The sequence below is a fragment of the Haemaphysalis longicornis genome, unplaced genomic scaffold (assembly GCF_048455015.1).
Source record: "Haemaphysalis longicornis isolate Haplotype H1 unplaced genomic scaffold, Haemaphysalis longicornis Haplotype H1 scaffold_6, whole genome shotgun sequence".
Classification (NCBI taxonomy): domain Eukaryota; kingdom Metazoa; phylum Arthropoda; class Arachnida; order Ixodida; family Ixodidae; genus Haemaphysalis; species Haemaphysalis longicornis.
In genome coordinates, this window is record NW_027526407.1 from 109,442,447 (window position 1) to 109,463,534 (window position 21,088).

The 21,088-nt window shown below is 42.4% G+C and overlaps 1 protein-coding gene across 1 annotated transcript; it reads right to left on the reverse strand.

Moving 5' to 3' along the window:
• Nucleotides 1-2,582: 2,582 nt before the first annotated feature.
• LOC144141870 (uncharacterized) lies at nt 2,583-11,187 on the reverse strand. Its single transcript, XM_077673348.1, has 4 exons — nt 10,920-11,187; nt 10,353-10,420; nt 8,663-8,741; nt 2,583-2,979 (listed from the first exon to the last, which is right to left on the reverse strand). The coding sequence occupies exons 1-4, from the start codon at nt 10,935-10,937 to the stop codon at nt 2,767-2,769; spliced, it is 378 nt and encodes a 125-aa protein (XP_077529474.1). The 5' UTR covers nt 10,938-11,187; the 3' UTR covers nt 2,583-2,766.
• Between the last annotated feature and the right edge of the window lie 9,901 nt (nt 11,188-21,088).

Consider the following 21,088-nt stretch of genomic DNA (forward strand, 5'->3'; position numbering starts at 1 on the left):
TTGGTAGCAAATAAACGGGAACTACTTAAACCATTTTCGATTAGCAGGTGACATATTCTCACTATCGAGATGTGCCGAGCTGCAAAATGTGAATAGAAAATTACTAGGAAGTTGCTGACAACGTAAATATATATTAGTGCAGAAATGCCCCTCTTTGTGTAGTATGTATATTGTGTTGCTGAGAAAGTCTGTCGGTGTTGTAATAAAAGCAGTAATCAAAATCGCAGAAAACAGTCATTTTGATGCGCTAAATAAATTTTTTGCAGGACAGGACTCACACAGGGTGGTGCACAAAAAGTATACTTTTGATACACGTTTAAAAGCAGCTTTTCAGAAGGAAATTGTGATAGTGTGCTTGCCATTTTCTAGCAATATATTTCGCCCACAGACTGACATCCATAATTTTTATAGACCCCAGTCCAGACAATATCCAGGGACAATGAAAAAACTCAAACAACGACGTGTCACGGACGAACGCATATACACATCCATCAACAGTTGGATCAGATTTTCAGCGCCCATACATATTGGTCAAATCACAATACCAAGCCTTCATGCGAAGGATGTCTAAGTTTATTGAATGGACAATGGAACTATCCGGAGAACGTCCACCTTTGAGTTCACACTGACACTCCCGGTTCTTTTTGCGTTTACACTTCAGCATGCTAGACGTATCTTGTAAATTACTCACACAAGGTCTCCCGGTCAGCTTGGTCGTGATACTCGGAGAATTAATATAGTTCCCATTGTCAATGTTGTTAATACGAAATGTAATAAATAAAGCATAGGTTTTTGGTACCCAACCTCATCAAACACAAAAGGCCATCCTAAAGTTGATTGGCAGTTTTGAAACCCTGTGTCTGGATTCTGTGTAAATTTTCCGGTGTCCGAAATACCACACTCCGCCGTCGTGCTGTGTTGTGTGTTCAAGTGACGATACTTGGTATTTAACCATAGTCTCCGTTCACTACGCGAAGAGATTTGACGCTGTGGAGACGTTGTGCACACGCCGAAGACCAGTCGCTACGCTTTTCTTTGGATTGTTGAGTCAATGCACTTCTGAGACATCTAGGCAACACTTCATTCAATGGGCCAACTAATTCACAACTGCATGCTTCAGTTAAAGCAAAGATGGCATGCTCCTCCACGTCCTCAAAATTATGGATTGTATGCCATGAAACAAGGGAATGGTTTTCCCGCTTTCGCTAGTAAAAATTCTAACTCCGTATTTGGTTTGCTTTTGCATTCAATGTTTACTGACTTGGTGAAAGCATTGTGAGCTTCATCACCGTATGCAGGATTACTTTCAACTTCTCCAGTTTCACGTTTTGGGGTTTTGTCGAGTTCATTATGCACATGTCGTTCAGTGACGAAAGGAGTTGGCGCACAATCTATGCTGCGTGTATTTCGAGCACAGGTTGGAGCACAGTTGAAATACTCTAGTCTCTAGTTTTATATGAATGTCGTGTAGGAGCCTTGGTTTTACAAAAACTACGTACCTTGCTATGGGTGAATGCGGCATGCTTCATTTATTCGGCCACGTGGTAAGACATTCGGTGCATGCATGCAGCTGACATCTGCAGGTCTTTTCATTCGCCCATAAACAGAGAGATATATTTGTAGCTATGCAGGTTTATTGAAGCAAAGTGGTGCTCCTGCGTAGTCTGTGTTCAACCGCAGTTATCTTACACGGAGGCAAATACAGTGACGTGCAAGGCGGAGCCCCAATTAATCGAATGCCACAGCACTGTCTCCTCACTTATTTTGAAACCAAATTTTTAATATCAAACAAAGTGTATTAGACTGTCCTTTACACAAGAGCAAAATTAGTAGGTTATAACCTGGTTACATTCCTCCTCGTAAGCGTCAAGGAGCTCCTGACTTCATTTGTGAAGACGAACAGATGGTTTGATTTCATTACAAGATAAGGTCACCGATTGATGTGAACACTAAGTAACAAAAGTGCATGGGGTAAAATTCAACAGAAACTAGAACAGTAGCCACAGCGCCACAAAGAACACTTCTAACACATTGATAGCCATGATAATTCTAAGAATTTTCTTCATCCGGAAATAATCGTGTAGCTTTTCCTAAGGTCGTCCACACACTAAGAAAAAAAGGAGTCCCTGTGACCCTCTTTGGGGGGTATTTACTTGCCACAGATTTGACTCTTCATCGACCCCCTTTCGCAGAGTCACGCTACTCTTATTGAAAGGGGGTCACACGGACCCCGTTGCAGTAGTCACAGTAGAATATGGGTGACTACCTCCTTAGAGCCAGCACTGACTGCCACGAAAGAAAAAAGAGAGTCACGGGACCGCTGCCCACAGATCATCGCGACCCTGTAACAAGAGTTATGAGGACGCCCCTTTTTAAAGAGTCCCGTGATGCTTATGGCGACAGAGTCGTGGAAGTGTATGGGTGACCTTCCCAGAGATGGTCAGTAATACTGCTGGTGGAATCATTGCAGTATACGTGCAAGTGCAATTTTAGCCCACATGCATGCAGCTTCATGAGCAGTTTCATACAAGTATAGCAAAGCAAACCAAAATTATTTGAAAATTATTTTATTAAAGACGAAAGTGATACACATTTGAATGAAAAGCCAGCTTAGGGTATCACAGCTGTTTTAAATTACAAAATAACCAGCAAATAGCCTAAAAATAAAGATACACTAAGCATGTTTTACTGCTTGCTATGGCTTGTCACAACGCAGGTTTGCTAGACTAACAGGCATGATATTAAATCACAAAAAAAAGTTTTGTGTTAACCAGCTTTGCATACCTGCTGGTGCAAGGTTAAACTGCTGTGGAAATAAATTGCAATAACTTTTAAAGGCTCCTTTCCTTGTTGCTGTTTTTCTAAGGCAGACTTCTTACACAAGTCCATGAAGTCAATCCAGAAATCTTCACAAGCCGTGCACAAGCGTTGCAAGGTGTCCTCGGGTCCTGGCGTCTCGGACCAGGCCTTGTCTCGGACCTGCCAGAAATATCAATGAAAAGAAATTGAACGATAAGACAAAAGCAAAATGAAATTGTAGCCAGCACAGTAAAATCATCAACAACAGGCTAACTGCCCAGTGCCTGACAAAAAAGAGGGCGAGGAGCACACCTCTTGCCATTACATTTCCTTGCTTCGCCATTTGGCTTTTGTTATGAAATGTTTTGTATGAGGGAACATATGTATAATGTATGAAGTTACATATGGACACCCCAGAAATGCAAAGGCTTCAAAAATTATTGCATCCATAAAGAGGACCTGAAAGCTCCAGGGAGGGAGACTAAGAATTTATGAGTGCAAAAGGCTGCTACTCCCCCCTTTTGATGGTACGAAAATATCTATGTAAAGCTTAAAGGCAGCACGAGTAACAAAGCAGTCAGTGAACTGAGACACCTGCTGCACAAAGGGCATGCTCCACACTGCAAAAGACTGGAGGGGTACAAAGCCTAACTCAAACTGTTAGTAAAAAGCATGAGGCAAGTTGGTACATAGTTCTTAAAAAGTCGAGTCCATAGCACATGACAAAGAAGATGATAGGACAAGCACTTGCTTGCAACTAAGTTTATTGAGTGCATCGTCTAAAATAACACCCTTTAATAGTGGGCCGCACAATGCTAACAAAGGAATCATAGCGAAGTTTCTAAATATTCAAGCTCATTGCAATACAGGTTCACTGTGCTCCTGTTTTTTTATGTAATAAACATCTAAAAGCTCCCAAATCAGTGTTTTAGCTTCTTTGCAGAAGTCAAACTTGGCCCAAGAAAGGCTTGTACTTGCATGATTCGCAATGAGTGGGTACATGCAAAACGCCAAGGGCCAAATTGGTTACATCGACTTTCCAGATGGGAACGACACATCATAGATTCCCCCCATTCCCTGGGCAAAAACCGGTGGGTGTGCTGCTTGTTGCGTTTTTTGTTTGCTTTTAGGCTTGATAGCAATTTGCCTGAATCTTCTATCTACGCTTCACTGATTAACTTTGATGCTTTTTTAAAGTTATTCAATACGCTGACTATATTTTCTACTCTGCATGCAATGTCTGCACCCCGTTTCGTTTTTTCCTTCAACAGTTTTTAGCTTAAGTGAAAGCATGAAGCACTAAATAATTTTTACAGTTGTAGTTATCTAGATCACACTTATTACTGATGGAAAAGAAACCTAACTTGTCAGTACAAAGGACACCACTGCCTTGTTACGTGCCTCGGTTTCTTCATGTTTTTAGTGGCCACAAGAAAAAATTTTAAACCACTTGTTTATTTGAATTATTGTCAACGCGTTTAGTTTCCGTACCCTGATTTTTTAACTTCTCATATAATTAAATTTGGCACAAAACTTGTTCCAAAGTTTCTAATTCCCTGGATGGGCTTTTCTGCACGAGTTGTGAGCGATGCAGTAAAGCTGACACTACAGCCTTGATGGGACATGCCACAATAATTAGTTTCCCTATCCCAATTTATTGACTTTGGATGTCCAACTTTTTGTTCTCGAACTTCTCATGCACTAGAGCGGCTTCTCTGCACAAATTCAGAGTCATGCAGTAAAGCTGACACCAGCGTTGATTTCAACTCTTTTATTACCGCAGAAAATTGACCAGTTTTTAGGGCTCTAAGAAAACATTTATTTTTGCTAAATGTGTTGGTTAGGCACATAGTGCAGTGGCAAAAATGCGGATGATTCAATGCCCTTGCTAGCACCAGTTGTGTAATGTTTGCATAAATAATGATCGCAAAAAAAAACCCAAATCAAAATTTTGTCACCGTAAAGAAAAATGAAAAAAAAGAAGTTGTGTATAACAAACCACCAATAGTGGAAAAAATTTAGAATACGCATTTTGAAGGTTTACATTAAAAAAATCCTGTCCAAGAAAAAATTCACTAGTGCAAATTAATTTGTCCCCGTGGTGCCCAGGTGGTGCTTGCACGCATGGTGCAAAATACACAATTTTGGATGGTTCTCTGAAATGGTTTGATATTATTAGGGGCCCAACTTAGTCCCCACGTGATGTAAAAACATCTTATTAAGGACTACAGCAAGCACCAGATTCACGGCAAACAAGAGATGCCAAAAAATCCACTTGGAATTTAAAACCAATCTCAGTGGTGCATTTTTGTTGACATTCTGATCATGAATTATCTACAAGAACTTCCACTTGCGGTTTATTGTCATCTTCTGACTCGCTATGGTAGCCCTGCTTGCAGGAATAACTTGCGATGCACCACAATTGTGCCCCGCAAGCTTTCGCACGGCGAAAAGAGTGCAGCCTAACATTTTCAAAAAGGCACCATATCAAACCTTTTGGAGACTGCTAGAATAGACAGTCGCAGTAAGAAGCAACACTAGACCTCCAAAAATAGCCTCGTACTAACAAAACTGGCCAGTGAACAGCTGGTAGTGTTCAAGGCTGATTGGAAATCTCTACTTGTCTGAGCTGATATCCGATGACTTGGTGTTATTTTTTGAGTTTCAGCTGGAGCTGTTATCGCAAAAGTAGGGCATGAGTCAAGCGATATCACAAAAGGCGTTCTTTTTTCGAGGAATAGTAGAGGGCGACGGGGCTGCTATGGCAAATCGGCTTGAAGTTGGGTAACTGCGTAGTAGCACGAAATATTAGGTTTGCAACCCACAAACAGAATGAAAACTGCTCGATTCCCGGCCGCGGCGGCCGCTTTTCTGATGGAGGCGAAAAGCAAAAACGCCCGTGTGTACGAGATTTCGGTGCACGTTAAAGATCCCCAGGTGGTCAAAATTAATGCGGAGCCCTCCACTACGGCGCGCCTCATCGCCTGCGTTGCGTCGGCGCGTTAAACACTACAATCAATCAATCAGAATGAAAACTGCTGGAAAGTGGCTGAAAATGCCAGGTCCACTTGATACACATGCGGGGAACCTTCAGAAATAAGCTTTCACAAAATAAAACGACCCTTTCTTCGAACCAAAGCTGAGTAGTGGAAAGCTGGTGTCATTTCCAGGTAATTATCATCTGTCACTGCCATCGGATTGCAAAACTGGCAAAATGATTTGGTATTTGGCTTGCTGGAAGACTTTTGGTCAAGAAAATTCCATGGTAATGCAGCATGACCACGAGTCGCATGCTTTTTTATTAAGCGCAGCAGCAACGCTCCCTTCTGAGAAAACATACACGCCTCACCTTGTAAAAAACTGCCTAAAATCTCAAGGTTGCCTAAACGTGTAGTGTCTAGACTAACCACCGGGGTACATGAGAAACAACTACAACATCACAAAATCGGCAATATAAAGCACCGATCACCGATCATCAATGCTGTATATTTCTGATATCCATGTTGTCATTTCTCTTGCAACTAACGCAGTCCACTGGTTAGTCTAGGCACTGCAGTTTTAGAATCAGCTCTAATTTTCCTGCTCTGGCTACACTGAAATTTCTGACGGTGTTTTTGAGGGTTGAGCAGCATGTGTTGTTTCGATAGGTGCCATGGCTGCTGCGCTATACAAAAAAGGATGTCACTTGTGGTTACGCTGCATTACCATTCGATTTTTTGATCAAATGGCTCACAGAAGTCAAGTATCAAATGATGTCGTAAGCTTTGCAATCCGACTGCGTTTAAAGGTGAGAACTACCAGAAAATGACACCAGGTAGGCACTAGTGAGCTTTGGTTTAGAGGACGGGTAGCTTTTTTTCAGTCAAAGTATTCGTGGATGTCTCCGCATGTCTGACAAGTGCACTTAGCATTTTCAGTTCTTTTCCTGTCATTTGTTTCATTTCTGCATTGCGCAATTTATATTTGGCACTACTAGACAGAGAACTTCAACCCGATTTGCCTTAACGCCTTCGTTGCCCACTACTTTTCCTCAAAAAAAGCATGCCGTTTGTGATTTCACTTCACCCATGCCTTACTTGTGCAATAAGAGTTCCAGTTGAAAGTCAATTGATAACCTCAAGTCATCGGACATCAGTTAAGGCAAGGAGAGAGAGCTGAAAATTGGCTTCAGTTTTGATTCTGCACGAGGATATTTTCGGAGGTCTAGAGTTGCTCCTCAGTAGAACTACATATTCTGACAGAGTCTGCCACAAGTTTGGTATTGTTTGTTTTCTAAAATGTTAGGTGGAGGTGCAATGCAGGAGGCTCATAGAGCTGAACGCCTTTTTCATTTGTCACGCAACAGTTACTCGGGGATAGCTAGCTGGGCACTGTTCCAGTGCATCGCACCTCATTCCTGAAAGCATGGTTAGAAAAGTGAGCCAGAAGATTATAGCAACCAGCAAGTGAAAGCTTCAACAGGTGCATGATAGTAAACTGACAGTGAACGACTTTTGTTTTCAGCCCCAAGCAGTTTTTGTCCTATCCCGAATTTTTACCTTACCATTAATGCGATGTCAACCATTGACAAGATGTTTCTACATCATGTGGGGACAAATTAGTGCCTCTAATAATGCCAAACCACCCGATTTTTTTCAGTAAACTATCCGAAATTGCATATTTTGAAACAGAGGTAGGGCTTCACTGCAGAACGAGGGCACCACACATGGTAACATGTTTTTCATATCTGACAAATTGTACTGGGCAACTAAACTTTTTCCCAAAATGTGTTTATTATGTTTGGTAAAAATTATACTCCAAACTTTTTAAACTATTTGCGAACTGATATACACAACTTATCCATATTTGCAACGTTTGGCCAAAAACTGATTCTGTTAATTTGCGAATCTGCTCTTGTTGGAAAGGGCATCGAATAATCTGCATTTTGAGCTGATGCAGAATGTGCCTAATCACTATGTTTACACAAAAATGTTTTGTTAGACCCCAAAAATTGGTAGACTTTCTGCGATAAAAAGAAAGTTACCGCCCTGTCTGCGTGCCATATTCCGAAGTCTATTCTTAGGAGATATCAGCGTCAACGCAGAAGTAGTGTACTTAGCGAGCATCGCAATGCATACGGCAGCTTCTGGATTTTCGGGCCGTCTCGAGCGTTTTGATGTTCGGGACAGGTTTTAGTAGTAGGAAGCATCGCTTCGTTCACAGAAAAAGAATTACCTTTAAACTCTAGCTTTAATAAGCTGTCATGAGACAAATTCAACCAAGCTATTTTTCTTAGAAAACTGTTACTAAAGACAACTGTTTTTCTAGTGGCTCATTTTATTCATGACTACGTTGGCTGAAGTTGTTGAAAGTGCAACTGTGTGAGAGCTTTTTATGAGTTGAATATGGGAGCTTTAACCTAATTGCTTGTAGTATTAGCATGACTAGGCCGATCTGGAAGACCATTTCGTGAGAAACGAGCGTTTTCACTGCCAAAATAGCTTAAAAATACAAAACCCACCCACACATCAAGATATTCATTGATGCCAGGGTCCGTATGGGAAGTTTAGGAGGTGTGTCACGGTGTCACAGTGGTGGCGTGGTTATCAGACCAGGTAGTTGTTTTGAAGGTTGGTAGCTAGTAGCTGACAATATGCCTTTTTTGTCTGCTTCTTCGGGTTTTTTTTTAAGATTATTCGGAGCGAGATTATAGAGAAATCAATAGATGATTTTTGAAGACTGGGAACGATTCCAAGAAATTTAAGCAATTTCGCTGACACAACCGTTTTTCTCAAAATTCTAAAACCACACAAAGAAGCAACACTCAGTTTTTCCAAAGCTCCTGCGAAGTGATTTCATTAAAAGTAATTACTGCTGTACTTACCAGTGCTTCTCTGAAGGCTTCGACACCACTTTCATTCAGCAAAACAGGCCGCAGGACAGTGTATCCACCCCTCTTGCATCTAATGATAAAAAAATACATATCACTGACATGGAAATTAATAAGATGTGGGGGACCAACAAAAGAGTATAGAGGAGGCCATAAGGAAAAATATCCACAGGGCTCCAGCTTAACAAATGCAATGTGGTAATTGCTACGTTCCTCATATTTTCACGGTGTATTAACAATTGCTTGATTATCAGGGTGTCTACTTCCACACTACTTTCATTTAGCAGTATTAGAAGTGGAACTGGATTACAAGTTTGTGAAAAACGCGGAATTGCTGTAAACACACAGATGACAACGTCAGCACTGTTTCTGCAGCAAGCAAGCAATAACACATGCAGTAAAGGGTCCATAAAGACTGAATACAGCTTTGTTTAGTTTGAAAGAACTAGCTTTTCAGTACTCACTCGGCTCCCTTCCAAGCCGGAAATACATTAGTCAGAAATACGCAAGCAACACAGAATATTTTCAAATTTCTCACTTAGGCTTTGGCATGAGAGACGCAATATGGGCTACCACTAAAAAATGTCGACAGACAAGAGTCTTCTGCCGGCCCTGCTACATTAGAGTGGCGCTTCTCCACCACGTCCTCTTAGGTGTTTTCCTAGCATTTTCTGGGCATGTGTTCGCTTCTAAACTTCACTTCACATCAGACTACTGCTCTGGTCAATGAAGGGAGGAAAACTGCTTCTTCCTGTGCTGTGGCCCACAAAAATGATTAAATATCAGATGTGCAATATACATAGCAAAAGTTGCCGCAAGTGAAGACAGAAGCCGCACCGCACATAGTGAACTCCGTCTAGAACAACTATCTAGCCTGATAATTTTACTTAGATTTTGTTTCGACGGTAGGCCATATTTGGCCCCTCGCACCAATTTGAGCCCTCTGGGAAGGCGTTGTTGCACTGTTCCCTTCAAGTTTCCATTCTTCTATTGCTCCCTTTGTCAATTTCTGCTCTTAAGGCTGACCAGCCCTCCTTTTTTTCTGTCCCCTATTTTACCCTCTCCCAGTCTCCTTTGCCTTTGTGCTATCGAGAATAACTGGTTTGCATGTTTTCATTTATGTTGGTTACATTGCTAACAAAACCGGAGGGTGGAAAAAAAACTTTTCCGAACTAGCGTTTGCCGTGCTCGGCATTATTTTAGTGTAATATTGCCTTGAGGAAGCTTTGTCCACTGATCAAATGTCTGATTATTCAAATCCTCGTTAGGGTTTCTACAGCTGTTGTATGAAGGTTTCAACGTATTCATAGTATTTCAGGATTCCTTCACCTGCTTTTCTCAACGGAATTGGCGGTGGCCAATTTTTGGGCCAGAACGTTTCGTGTGGAATGACCCATTAGTATTATGAAGCTTTGGTTTTTTTATGTGAAGCCTTTGGTGCGTAAACGAAAAGCACAAAACTGACACAACCTCTCTGGGAATAAAAAAGAAGTGACACCAAGGTTCAATTTTTAACAATTTTCACAGCATTTTAACATCCAAAAATGCCTTCCTGCAAAAACAGTAGCGAACCGTTATTTGGAATTAATTTGAAATCAACAATATTTATGCGATCTCTAGGAGAGCAAATGGTGGTTATGAGCTGAACTGAAAGAACTAAGATAGAGACAATTGTAATACAAACCTCCAAAAAGGCAAAGTACCCCGTGAGCATGGACATCCACAGGACTTGAGGATTAAGAGCAGCCATACCTGATAGAGCCAAAGGTGAAGGCAAAAAAAAAGGGCAGGAGCAGTTGCAACAAATGACAATTTTACACAGACGTCAACCGCACAAGCAATTCGAAGTCTGAAGGGCCAGTCCAAAGCAGGCACAAGCAAATTTTATATCCCCTGAAACCTACTACAAACCCGCATAACCTCACACAGCCATGTCGATGAAAATCTGCAGCCCTGCAAGATTTTACCTGCTGTTATGACATGTTTCAAATGCTGGGTCTTTCCACGCCAAACAGCCAAGTGTATGGTGCTTGACACTCTAACCTTTCGGGAAAAATTAATTGTTGATGCGAAGATTCCCTTGGCCTTGCAGGAGTGTGACACGTTCACATGGAACTCGGGAGAAAGGGAACAGAATGAGTTACAATGGCGAACGGTGAAAGGGAAACTTAGCACCAAACAAGGACACAAGGGTCAACGTGCAGCCCCCGAAATCCAGTTCAAGCGAAGAGAAAAACGGAAATGCTCTCACCAACACGAGAAGCCCCATTCAGCGATGTGTGCCGCGGGTCATCGTTGGTCCAGGTTGCAGCAGAGCATTGGCCCCCGAATGCATGTACTGCTCGGACAAAGCAGCACAGGCAGCACCACGCCCTACGTGGCAGGTGTGGTGATCCATCCTGGGCCGTGGCCACCAACCGCGGCCAGGTGTAGAACCGAGCCCGGTTGTCTGCAAGCCAACTCGCTCGTCTGGAACCTCTGGTACACAGAATCTGCAGGCCCATCTCCAGTCCTGGTTAGCTCACCAGCTTCAGAGTCCTCTGGTTCCGCGATCGGCCTCCACCCGAATCTTGTTCCTTGCAAGAGCACCTCCTCCTTAATTAAAGTAGACAAGCTGATGTGTTTATGGCTCTGTAATACAGTACATACAAAATATAACGAGAGGGAAGATGAAGACTTGGTTGCTGGCTAGTTGAAAGACTGCGCAAAAGATGAGGGTGACAGGAAGAGCGCTGAAGCATGTCTACTTGTGCAACACTGGTCTGCACGCTGGAGTAATGCCCAAGTGACAACATGTCTGGCAGACAATAATGATGCAAACAGGCAACTCACTAAATACAGAAAGTACACTCTGAGTGTGTGATCAGGACATGTAATATTTTGCACAGCTTTATGTCGGGCTAATTGGTGTAAGCTTTTGAAGGAAAGTTGCTCTTGTTACGATCACAGAGACGGGCACAAGAAAAATGTCCGCTTTCACGAGGAGATGGCGCCGTCTACTCGTGAAATTGTACGTAGTTTTCTTGTGTCCGTCTATGTGATCATAAAAAGCACAACCTACCTTCAAAAGAATATTTAGCATGCTCCAGGCTTCGTTTGATGCCTATATTAAAGGATTCATTTTGCATTGGGGCCTATTTTCTTTACCTGCAAATATCGCGCGAACATGACAATACATGCCAATATGCCATTCATAATGGCTTTTCCCCATAAAAAGGACACTAAACAGTTCCAACAAGTTTGCCTATACGGGCAGACCAGTGTTAAAAATGACGCTGCACCAAAGGGTTCAAAACGATTTACGCCCCCCATGTACTGTTTTTTTTTTGTAGTTCGGTTTGTTATTTCACGAAACGTCAAAGAAGAAAACTGCAGAATAAAAAGGGAACACTTGAACACACTTTTGAATAGCCTGCCATTGCAAACTACCGCCGTGTATTACAGAATGGTACCGCTCCGCCCAACAGTCAAATGGTTTTCTGCGACCGACTGTGCAAAAAGCAGCCGTTAGACAGCGAACACAACAGTAGCGCTCGAGACAAGCTTGACGTGGGCTAATGGACGAGGGCAAAAGGAGGGTGTGCTGAAGAATACGGACGGCATGAACAAGTTAGAACAGGCGCCTCGTAGGTGCTGTAAAATACCCCTCCTCCCCACACACACACCCCGAGACTTAATTCCCTGCGAGGCCACATGTACGCCTTTCACCTCCAATTTCCACGTATATGAATTCTGTGCCCCTGTGAACTATACGTGAACTCAAAGACGGACTTCGTCATTAGCTCGTGAAGCTTGGCAACGTCAGGCGTTGTGGAACTGCCGTACTCGCTCGCTGGCGCGTGGCAACACTCTCTCTCCTTGTCCTGCATTTGCATACTATATTCTCCCCCTTGCACATTGCAAATTCTCATCTGTTTAACTACATTTCCTGCGTCCTCACCTCTTGCCAACTTTTTTTTCCCGACAACGCCGCCAGCACACGGTCAACGCGTACGCTGTAGGGGCGCGTTGGCGAGCGAGTACGGCCACAGAACAGGGAGTACGGCAGTTTCACGACGCATATCGCGGCCCGCAGACCGCGAGCAGCCGCGAGGAAGGACGGTCGCGGCGGCGGCAGCCGGTCTCGCGAGCGCGATAGCTTAGAACAGTCTGAAATAGGGAGGAGGGGGCGAAGGAGAGATTTCACAATGCTTACGAGGCGCCAGGCAGCAAGCAAACAAGCACAGCATATGCAACTTTTTTGGCATGTGTCCGGAAAGCTAACCGAGACAACTATTTCACTTGGTATTATTAGCAGGGACAGTACTCACGTGAAAAAACACGATGACACCGCCTTTGTTCCGGCTTCGCATTCAACCGTAGCACGCCGTCGACTTGCCGAACTGAAGAACTCTAGTAGACGATTTCAGGCGGTGCGCAATGAATTCCGCACAGCATATTTCATACCGGTGTCACGCCGTTTCCATCCCGCAGCGGTTTTGATACGCGAATTCGACAAAAATGCGTCAACTCGCCCCGCTGCCTTCGCGCCACTCACTGGCTTACTCTACTTGGCTCGCAGTGGATTCTATTGATTCGCGTTGTCTAAAATATTTGCATTTCTATTCTTGTTATTGAGTTTTAAAGCAAACGCTAGACAAAATAAATCTGGTTCTGGCAGGAACTTTTTATATATGTACGTTTTACGTAATGTACAGAAGTTTTTATAAAACGAACGCAAATCAGTCACGTGACTACTTGGCGGCTTTTTTAAACGCACTAAAAGAGGCGACGCTCGCACACAGGTTCAAATATATAATAATTGTGGGCAACATGCATTAATCATTTAAATAAAAAGATTGTCGCAATATGAAGTAGTTTTCATTGAATAAAAGCAACTACAAGTAAGGATTTGAATGACTAACACTTAAATTCTGCTTTTTGGTCGGGCAGCTTGGTGTAAGATTACACGACATCTGAACACAGAGCTCTGTACGCGCGCAAATGCGATGCCTTACATCGATATGTACTTAATGTACAAAATTACTAGTGGCACATGAAGCAGTGAACATACTGCTTAATTGGTAAAACGCGAATGAGAATAACATCTGCAGTAAAGTAGGCTTTGTTGCACACATTGAAGCTTTGCAAGAAAGCAGGCACGCAACATCGTGCATAGAGAGGCTGAATTGTAGAGCAGCAGAATTGTGGCGCAAAAGCTAGTTGCGTCCTGATATTCTCCCGCCCACACGTCCTGATATACTCCCGCCTATTTTGTAGGGTTCCTGAGAAGGCCATTTAGTTGCGTAGCAATATATATTACGAAGTATAGTTTTATTCGTGTTCTTATTCGCAGAGCGCTATCCGGTGCACAGTTGGCAATGTTTTTAACGTAAAAAATAAACAACCCATTTAAATCATATACAGAAGCAATGTCAATCATACTTTCTGCTTATTTCATCAACATTAAACAGCGTTGCAGTAAAGACTTTAATTCGTATATATTAAGTATATTCTGTTATTGTTACATGTGGTTTCTATGCAATGTTAAAATATTTGCTAGTCCTTGCGCACTTTAGCATTTTCATTCGCCCATAGTTACCGACAATTTTAAGAACAAAATAATTTGGCTACCACAGGTATGGTATGTATTGTAGATGATTGCTTTCTGATACGACATATTCAAAAAAATTGTTAAAGTGAACCTCTCTATGCCCACTCATGGCGCTTTTACGCCTGTACGCACTGCAGGAAAGCCAGCTTTATCAAATGGGAGGGCTTATGGTGTTGATGATGATGATAAAATCAGCGCAGGAAAGCCAACTTTAAACAATAGGAGGGCAAATTGTGTGTCGTTGATAAAACGCGAAGTAGGAAAGCCAACTTTACAAATTTGGAGGGCACATATTGAAAAAGAATAATAAGAAGACGAAGAGGAGCAGGATGAAAAAGGCGAAGCTTTCTCCGATACAAATGAAAAGTCCACACTCCTATCCGCCAAAGTCCAAATCAATGACAACACTGAGCTCACCGAAGCAACATATTCAGATGACCCAATTACACACTAAAAATCATAATCACCACATTAGCTTAGCTCAGCCCTTTGCATTGTGGACTTTGCGTTTGTATCGTAGAAAGCTTGGCGTTTCAACCTTGTGTGTTCCATAAACAGCGTTAGATTTTTTATGCTTTACAGTCCTAGAAAATCAAATTTTGTACCGTTTGCGCAGAAGCGGACAAAGTCACGGGACACACACCTGTGTGCCCTTACTTTTCATGTTTTTGTATCTGCGCCACTAAATCTTGCAATACGGTAGCAACAAACCTAGGTATCACTGTGGAAATTCAATCAGTCAATAAATATATGCTAAAAATGCTGTTGACCCGTGACTCCCATTGCAAAGTGCAAGAGTCCCGTGACCCCTCCCTGTTTTAAAGAGGGTCGTGGAGCGTAAAAGAGAGTCTTAGTAGAGTCTAAGGGAGTCATTGCAGCGACGACTCCCTTTGGACTCTCTTTTTTTTTAGAGTGCACCTGATGTTCATTAGGTGAATTTGAAGTTCCGTATGTACAAAAAAGTGTCTTATTTGTTTTATAAGTAAACAAAAAACTCTTTAAAAGATATATGTTGTGAATTCAGATGCCACATATATATTTATAAACTCCCAACGCGGCGGAGGCGGTGGCGGTCGGGGTGGGGGGGGGGGGTGTAGGGGTGTCATTTATGGAGCACATTTTAGATGGCGCGGAGAATTTACCCCGTGTGCTCCGCGCGCAGGAGCAGCTCACCCCGTCTGGCGCATGGGTGTGATCACTCCGAAGGCTCTGTCGTCTGATTTAGCTACTGTTGTTCTGGGCTTGTTTTATCAAAGCTTTTTTTCCACTGCGCGCTTCCTTCGCACGGCTTGATTAACGTGTTCGGCAGCAACTCCTGAATAACCCAGACCTGATAGAAGTAAGTAGTCGCACGGGAAAGATACGCAAAGGATTTGTTTGCGGGGTGGGAAAACAAAACGTAGATTCCACATACAGACATCTGGCCGTTAGAGGAGCCCAAATTTTTGTGCACTGCTTGCCACGAATGGGACTCCTTTTTGAAATCGGCGAATACCAATTCGCTTGTTTTTTAAGAGGTATTACAAAAGGTGAAAAGAGCAACTGGTTCTAATTAATAGCCATCAATGAAGTTCCCTCAGCTTCATCTAAGTTCTCAAATTTACTAAGCTAACTAGTTTAAATTGGTTTATAGGGAAATTACTAAGCGCACACGCAGAATCGGTCGGTGTATGCGCAGATCTCCTGCGGTGGTTAGCTCCGAGCTAGCCCATCAGCATGGCCAGGTTCAGTTGTCTCACCCTTCGAAACCCGCTCCGCTGCATTTTTTATCTGTCGAATCAGGACCAGGATACAGCGGCGGTGGCCGGAGCTCTAGCTCGGCGTGGCCTACGCTTTGGCGTTCGTGACGCCCCCCCCCGCAAATTCCAGGTAACGGCTAGCAGAATCTCTGGTTTCACTCTTTGTAGAGTCACGTGTGTGAATTCAAATGACGTCGCGTGGCCAATTGGTGCGGGTGCCGCTTACAACTTTCTTTCCAACCACCATGAGAGCGTGGATTGGAGCTAATATTTATATTTAAAAAATGCGTTTAACTTGATCAGAGCTTTCGCTTTATTAGGTACAAAAAGAGTTTTTTTTATATTTTTATCCACCTCAGTTTGCCGGGTTAGGCAGAGCCATGTTTTTTGTTACTTAATATTCTTGGGTTCTCTCTTTTGTAATATATATCCATATTAGTAAACGTTCCCTTACCTATAGCCAGATAGATTGAAATCTTAGTTTTAAGATGATCGACATTCAAACTTTCCTAACAAGCAACAAATCTCAGCTTTCAAATTACGCAGGAAAGCTCCAGATGACGTCAAATTGCATGCAAGGCTGACCAAGGTTGACATTATGATATAAGTACGCTAAGTTGACCATAGCACCTGGGTAGTTGGAGGGATATCTTGTACCTCTGTTTTTTTTTCACGAGAATCAACCAGTTTTCTTCCTGACACGCTAGGTAGTCATCTTTTTATTTCACACGAATCAATCAGATTTCTTTCTGACATGCTAGATAGTAATGTTTTTGTGCCATTCCTAAAGTCTCTCTTGTACAAAAGAGTACAACATAAAAAGTTAGTTGCTTATGCTAGACCATAACCCCACTTATCAAAGAAAGTACTAACTGGTATTCTTCCTTAAGGTAGTCGTCTTTTTTAGGTATTTATTGCAACGTCCTGTCACACAACTAATCGCAGGAGCTCAGAAACCTATGGCGGGAACTCTCTAAGCTCCCGCGTAACTTGCCTGTAAAGAAGACTGGAGGAAAAGTAAAAGAATGCTACCACAGTTTTTTTATACTTATTGATCAGCTGACGAAGCGGCATTACGGTGTGAAAACTAAATATGTTCTTTGAATATATATACCAGTTCACGAACACAATATTAAAAACCAACCGCATGTGTGCGCGCTTATAGCAGTGTTGAGTTAAGTACTCCTCTTTGTCGAAATCTTGAAGTTTACACCTGGCTATACGTAATACTAGCTGTTTTGAACTATGTGACCACTGCTCCGGTGGTGGTTTTTTCTGATATATTCTTGAGGTGATTTCTTTGCCGTCATTTATTGTTTCGAAAGTAGTTATGCTAAGTAATTAGGTTTTACACTTTTGGGGGGTTCTTGGTGCTATTTAAATGGTAAATATAAACACCATTTATACCTTAAAGACTGACTGTTATATCATTCAGCAAGGAACGTGAGCGCCGTCTGCTATCCGCTTTGAGAGGCAGCTGGCAAGGAATAATAGAACAATGCGAGAGCAGATCGCTTGGCTGTAGCGAACCTAGTGCCGTCCATCTTAGTCGACCATCTTGGAAAAGTATTTTGGACAGATATGTGTGCAGCTTGTATGTACCAGGACATTTAAAATTCACTGCACAAGCCTTTTCAAAATACGTCAAAGAATACACGGCTACAAATAGGCAAAACCAACAGTAGCTGTACTAATGCACTCATCTATACATAAATATTTTCAGACTTGCGTAAAGGTGTTTATGAACAAGGATATTCTTGGCATCATTTGAGCACGAAAAAAATATTTACTGCAGATTAGTCGGCAACTGTATATAATACGCCATCCTAGAACATTGAGATAAAGTGTTACTCAAAATGACGACTGTAGAAAATTTTGAAATGTGCTGGATCGTCGCTGCGACTGCTGGGTCCCAACATTTCTTGTCCTCTGTATTGAAGTTCGGTTTAAAGTTATGTGAGCAGCAACCGAAAGGATGATGCATATCCGCGTTACCTATTGTCGCAAAGTGTTGGTTCCTGTGTTCTAAGCATCACTTAACGCTCGACCTAGGAAGGTGTAATTGAAACTATGATCGCGTATGCACTTTTACGGCTGCCGATTAGGAACACGTGATTCTTACTATTAAAATATACTACGTCGACATCTAACACAGACGAAGTGCTGTACATGTGAAAATTTATAATGGGTGTCAAATGTCCTGGTTTCTAACTATAACAAATATTTCTTATAATAGGAGGATTAGGCATTTATGAATTAGTATTTTCCCATATGCGTTTCACCTTGGTAAGGGTGTTTGTTTGGCAGTGGACATAAATAGCCTGTGGGTTTTTTGAAGATGGCAGAACTTTGCATGACTGGTGACGTAGTTGTCAAAACAACTGCGAATGAAAGCATTTTTTTGCATTTTCTACCTAATGTGTCTCGTTACTTTCTATAACAGCCAACATACATAAAAGCCCTTTTTCACCTAATTTCCACGATAAAAGCAATCCTATCAAATACTGCAAACCACTATAAGCCAAAAGTGGCGATTTAAGGAGTGCTGTGTATACCCTGTAGCCGCGACGAACGACATGAACCAGGAGTTAAATTAACTTTTCGCATTTTACTCAAGCCACGCATCCAACAGCACCTGCAAACATCCATTGCATACTTCCTCCACGTAAATGCTGCCACGGTACGATAACACAGAGTCAAAGTAACGGCGCAATATTTTCTAGTAGAACATATTTCTTAAGTGGGACAGGTGTTTTTATGAGGAAAAGAAAGGTGAACGTAAAAAAAAACATGCTCGCATATTAAATTTTACTCGAAAAATGTGTGTCACTCTGCTGTGGCTTGAATTTAGTCTCTTTAACCTTTTCCGCAGAGGGATACATATGTAGTTTTCTTGGTTTGTTGACCGGCAAATTATGCTTATTTATTTTTTCGGAAATACCCAAGCCCACGGGGTATTCCACTTGTTCGTTCTAGTTGTTAGGTGGTGTTTAAATCTACAACCATTATAAAATGCGTACCCTCCTCAGCCGACCTGATAGCACGGTACCCTGGTACTTATCAAATAGAAAAACAACTGCAAAAGTTAAACCTATGGAGTATTGTAAAGAAAGAGGCAGGTAATCAGCAGTTTTCGTCTTTGTGGAAGTGAACCCGGCGTGTTTTCTTTTGGTATTAGCCAAACGTTTAGCTGGGCACGTAAAAAGGAAAACAAATGCGGGATAAACAAATAAAGCATTTATTCAGAAATGAAATTCTCTAATTACAAAACTAATTAAGGCATCTGACCGCAAAAATATAAAACCACTAAACAAAAACCAAAACGTCCCTGCCCTTTTTACTTCAAAGAAGGACGTCAGCATATAAAATTGGGTCAATCAAAACACTGAAGGAAACAAAACACCTTTGCGTGCGATTTGCAATTGAGCATACTTCCTACACAGCGAACTAAATGAAATTTAGAATTTTGTGTCCTTTTTTCGACCGGCCAGACGTGGGTCTGTTCCTTTCCCTGCCGCATCGTTGGCGTCTTTTTCGCTGTGGTATTTATCAACTCCACCCCCTGTAGACGAAGGATGACCGCAAAGAGGTCGATTTTGCAGTGAGGTGCCATTGTTTAAATCTCTCACAAGTACAGCTGGCATGTGATCGCTGAACGATTGAAGCCTAGCTGTACACGGCCGTTTTTTCCCTCGCTTATGTCATGCACCTTTATTCGTGTGCGCATATACAGGTAGCAGGAGATATACGCACTTAGTGGTTGAATATAAAGACAAAATTCACTTTCCCATTCATTAGGTGCTATTAGCTTGATTCATATAAAGTTGCCTCATTCAATCAAGTACTTCCTCTGAGCACACCACAAGCATTCTTAACGTATAAAGTAAAATTGTAACTGCGGAGAGCGGCACAAGCACCATTAATATTATTTTCATAACTCGCGAAAAGGGCATCGGTGGTGGCGAGGTTTACAAAACTGATGGAGAGCCGTCGGTGGTGCCACGACAAGCGGAGATACGGTACCGAGTAAAGCTGCGTCAGTGGAATGAGTACTGGCGGTGTTTGACATACATTGTCGCTGTAAAAACCACCTCACCCTTTCCAGTACCGTATCCGCAAAGCCCTACGACACTGGTCCAGTGTGTAGAAGGCCTACCCACGTCACCATAGCTGACATGGTGGGGTTGCACTGTGCCCGTTACGTCGTAGTGCTTGCGTGCTGTGTGGCCATGTAGTCCGAACTGCTAGGGTGCCTTTCATTAAGTTCAGCGGTATAGACACTCCCTTGGTTGCATAAAGGGCAGAAGAGATTCACGGTAATTTGAGCCATCGCCATGGGGGCCATTAGAATAACTCAATAGAGCACTGGGTGGCGGGAAAGGACTAATGAATCACCTTAAGACACACTGAGAAATTTGGGGTGGACACGAATGCTCAAACTGACATGCTACAGCTCCATTTGGCTAAAGCCTCGGTATCGACGTCAATTGCTCGACAAGGGTCACTAACGAGTAAATTATGCGAAACGTTTACTCCTCATTCCGCCCCTGGGCGTTGCTTTACTCCCTTCATGCCCGGTGCTGCTGTTTCTTGCTTATGTGTATTTTCGTGCATATCACGACAATTCTTCCTCGCGCCTCTCCTATACAGGCGTAACTGAAGCCATTCCAGTGTTTTAAAGTGCTGTATATTTAGAGGGGCGGTGCAATTGGCTCAGTTATTGTCGCCGCCATTCATATTTCTCGCTTTATTTTAACCGGGGTCAATTTTTCGTCTTATCTCGACCAATCTCTTCCTTCGACCATGTCTGCTTTTTTTTTAGTCATTTCGGCGGTTTTTCTCTGACTCACTACAGTACCCCATGCCCATAATTACGCTGAATAGTATGTTTTCTCCTGGTGTAATAAGTCGTATGGCTATTGCATAAAACTAGCGCAATGATTTCTTTAATTTTCTTTCGTTTCCAGCGTTGTGCCCAAGGCACGCTGGGCTATTTGTGATCAAGGTAAAATGTGTGTTTTCTTCTCTTTGCCAAACACCCTACTGGGTATTTATTTTTTATTGTAAGAGTTGTGAAAAGACAACAGT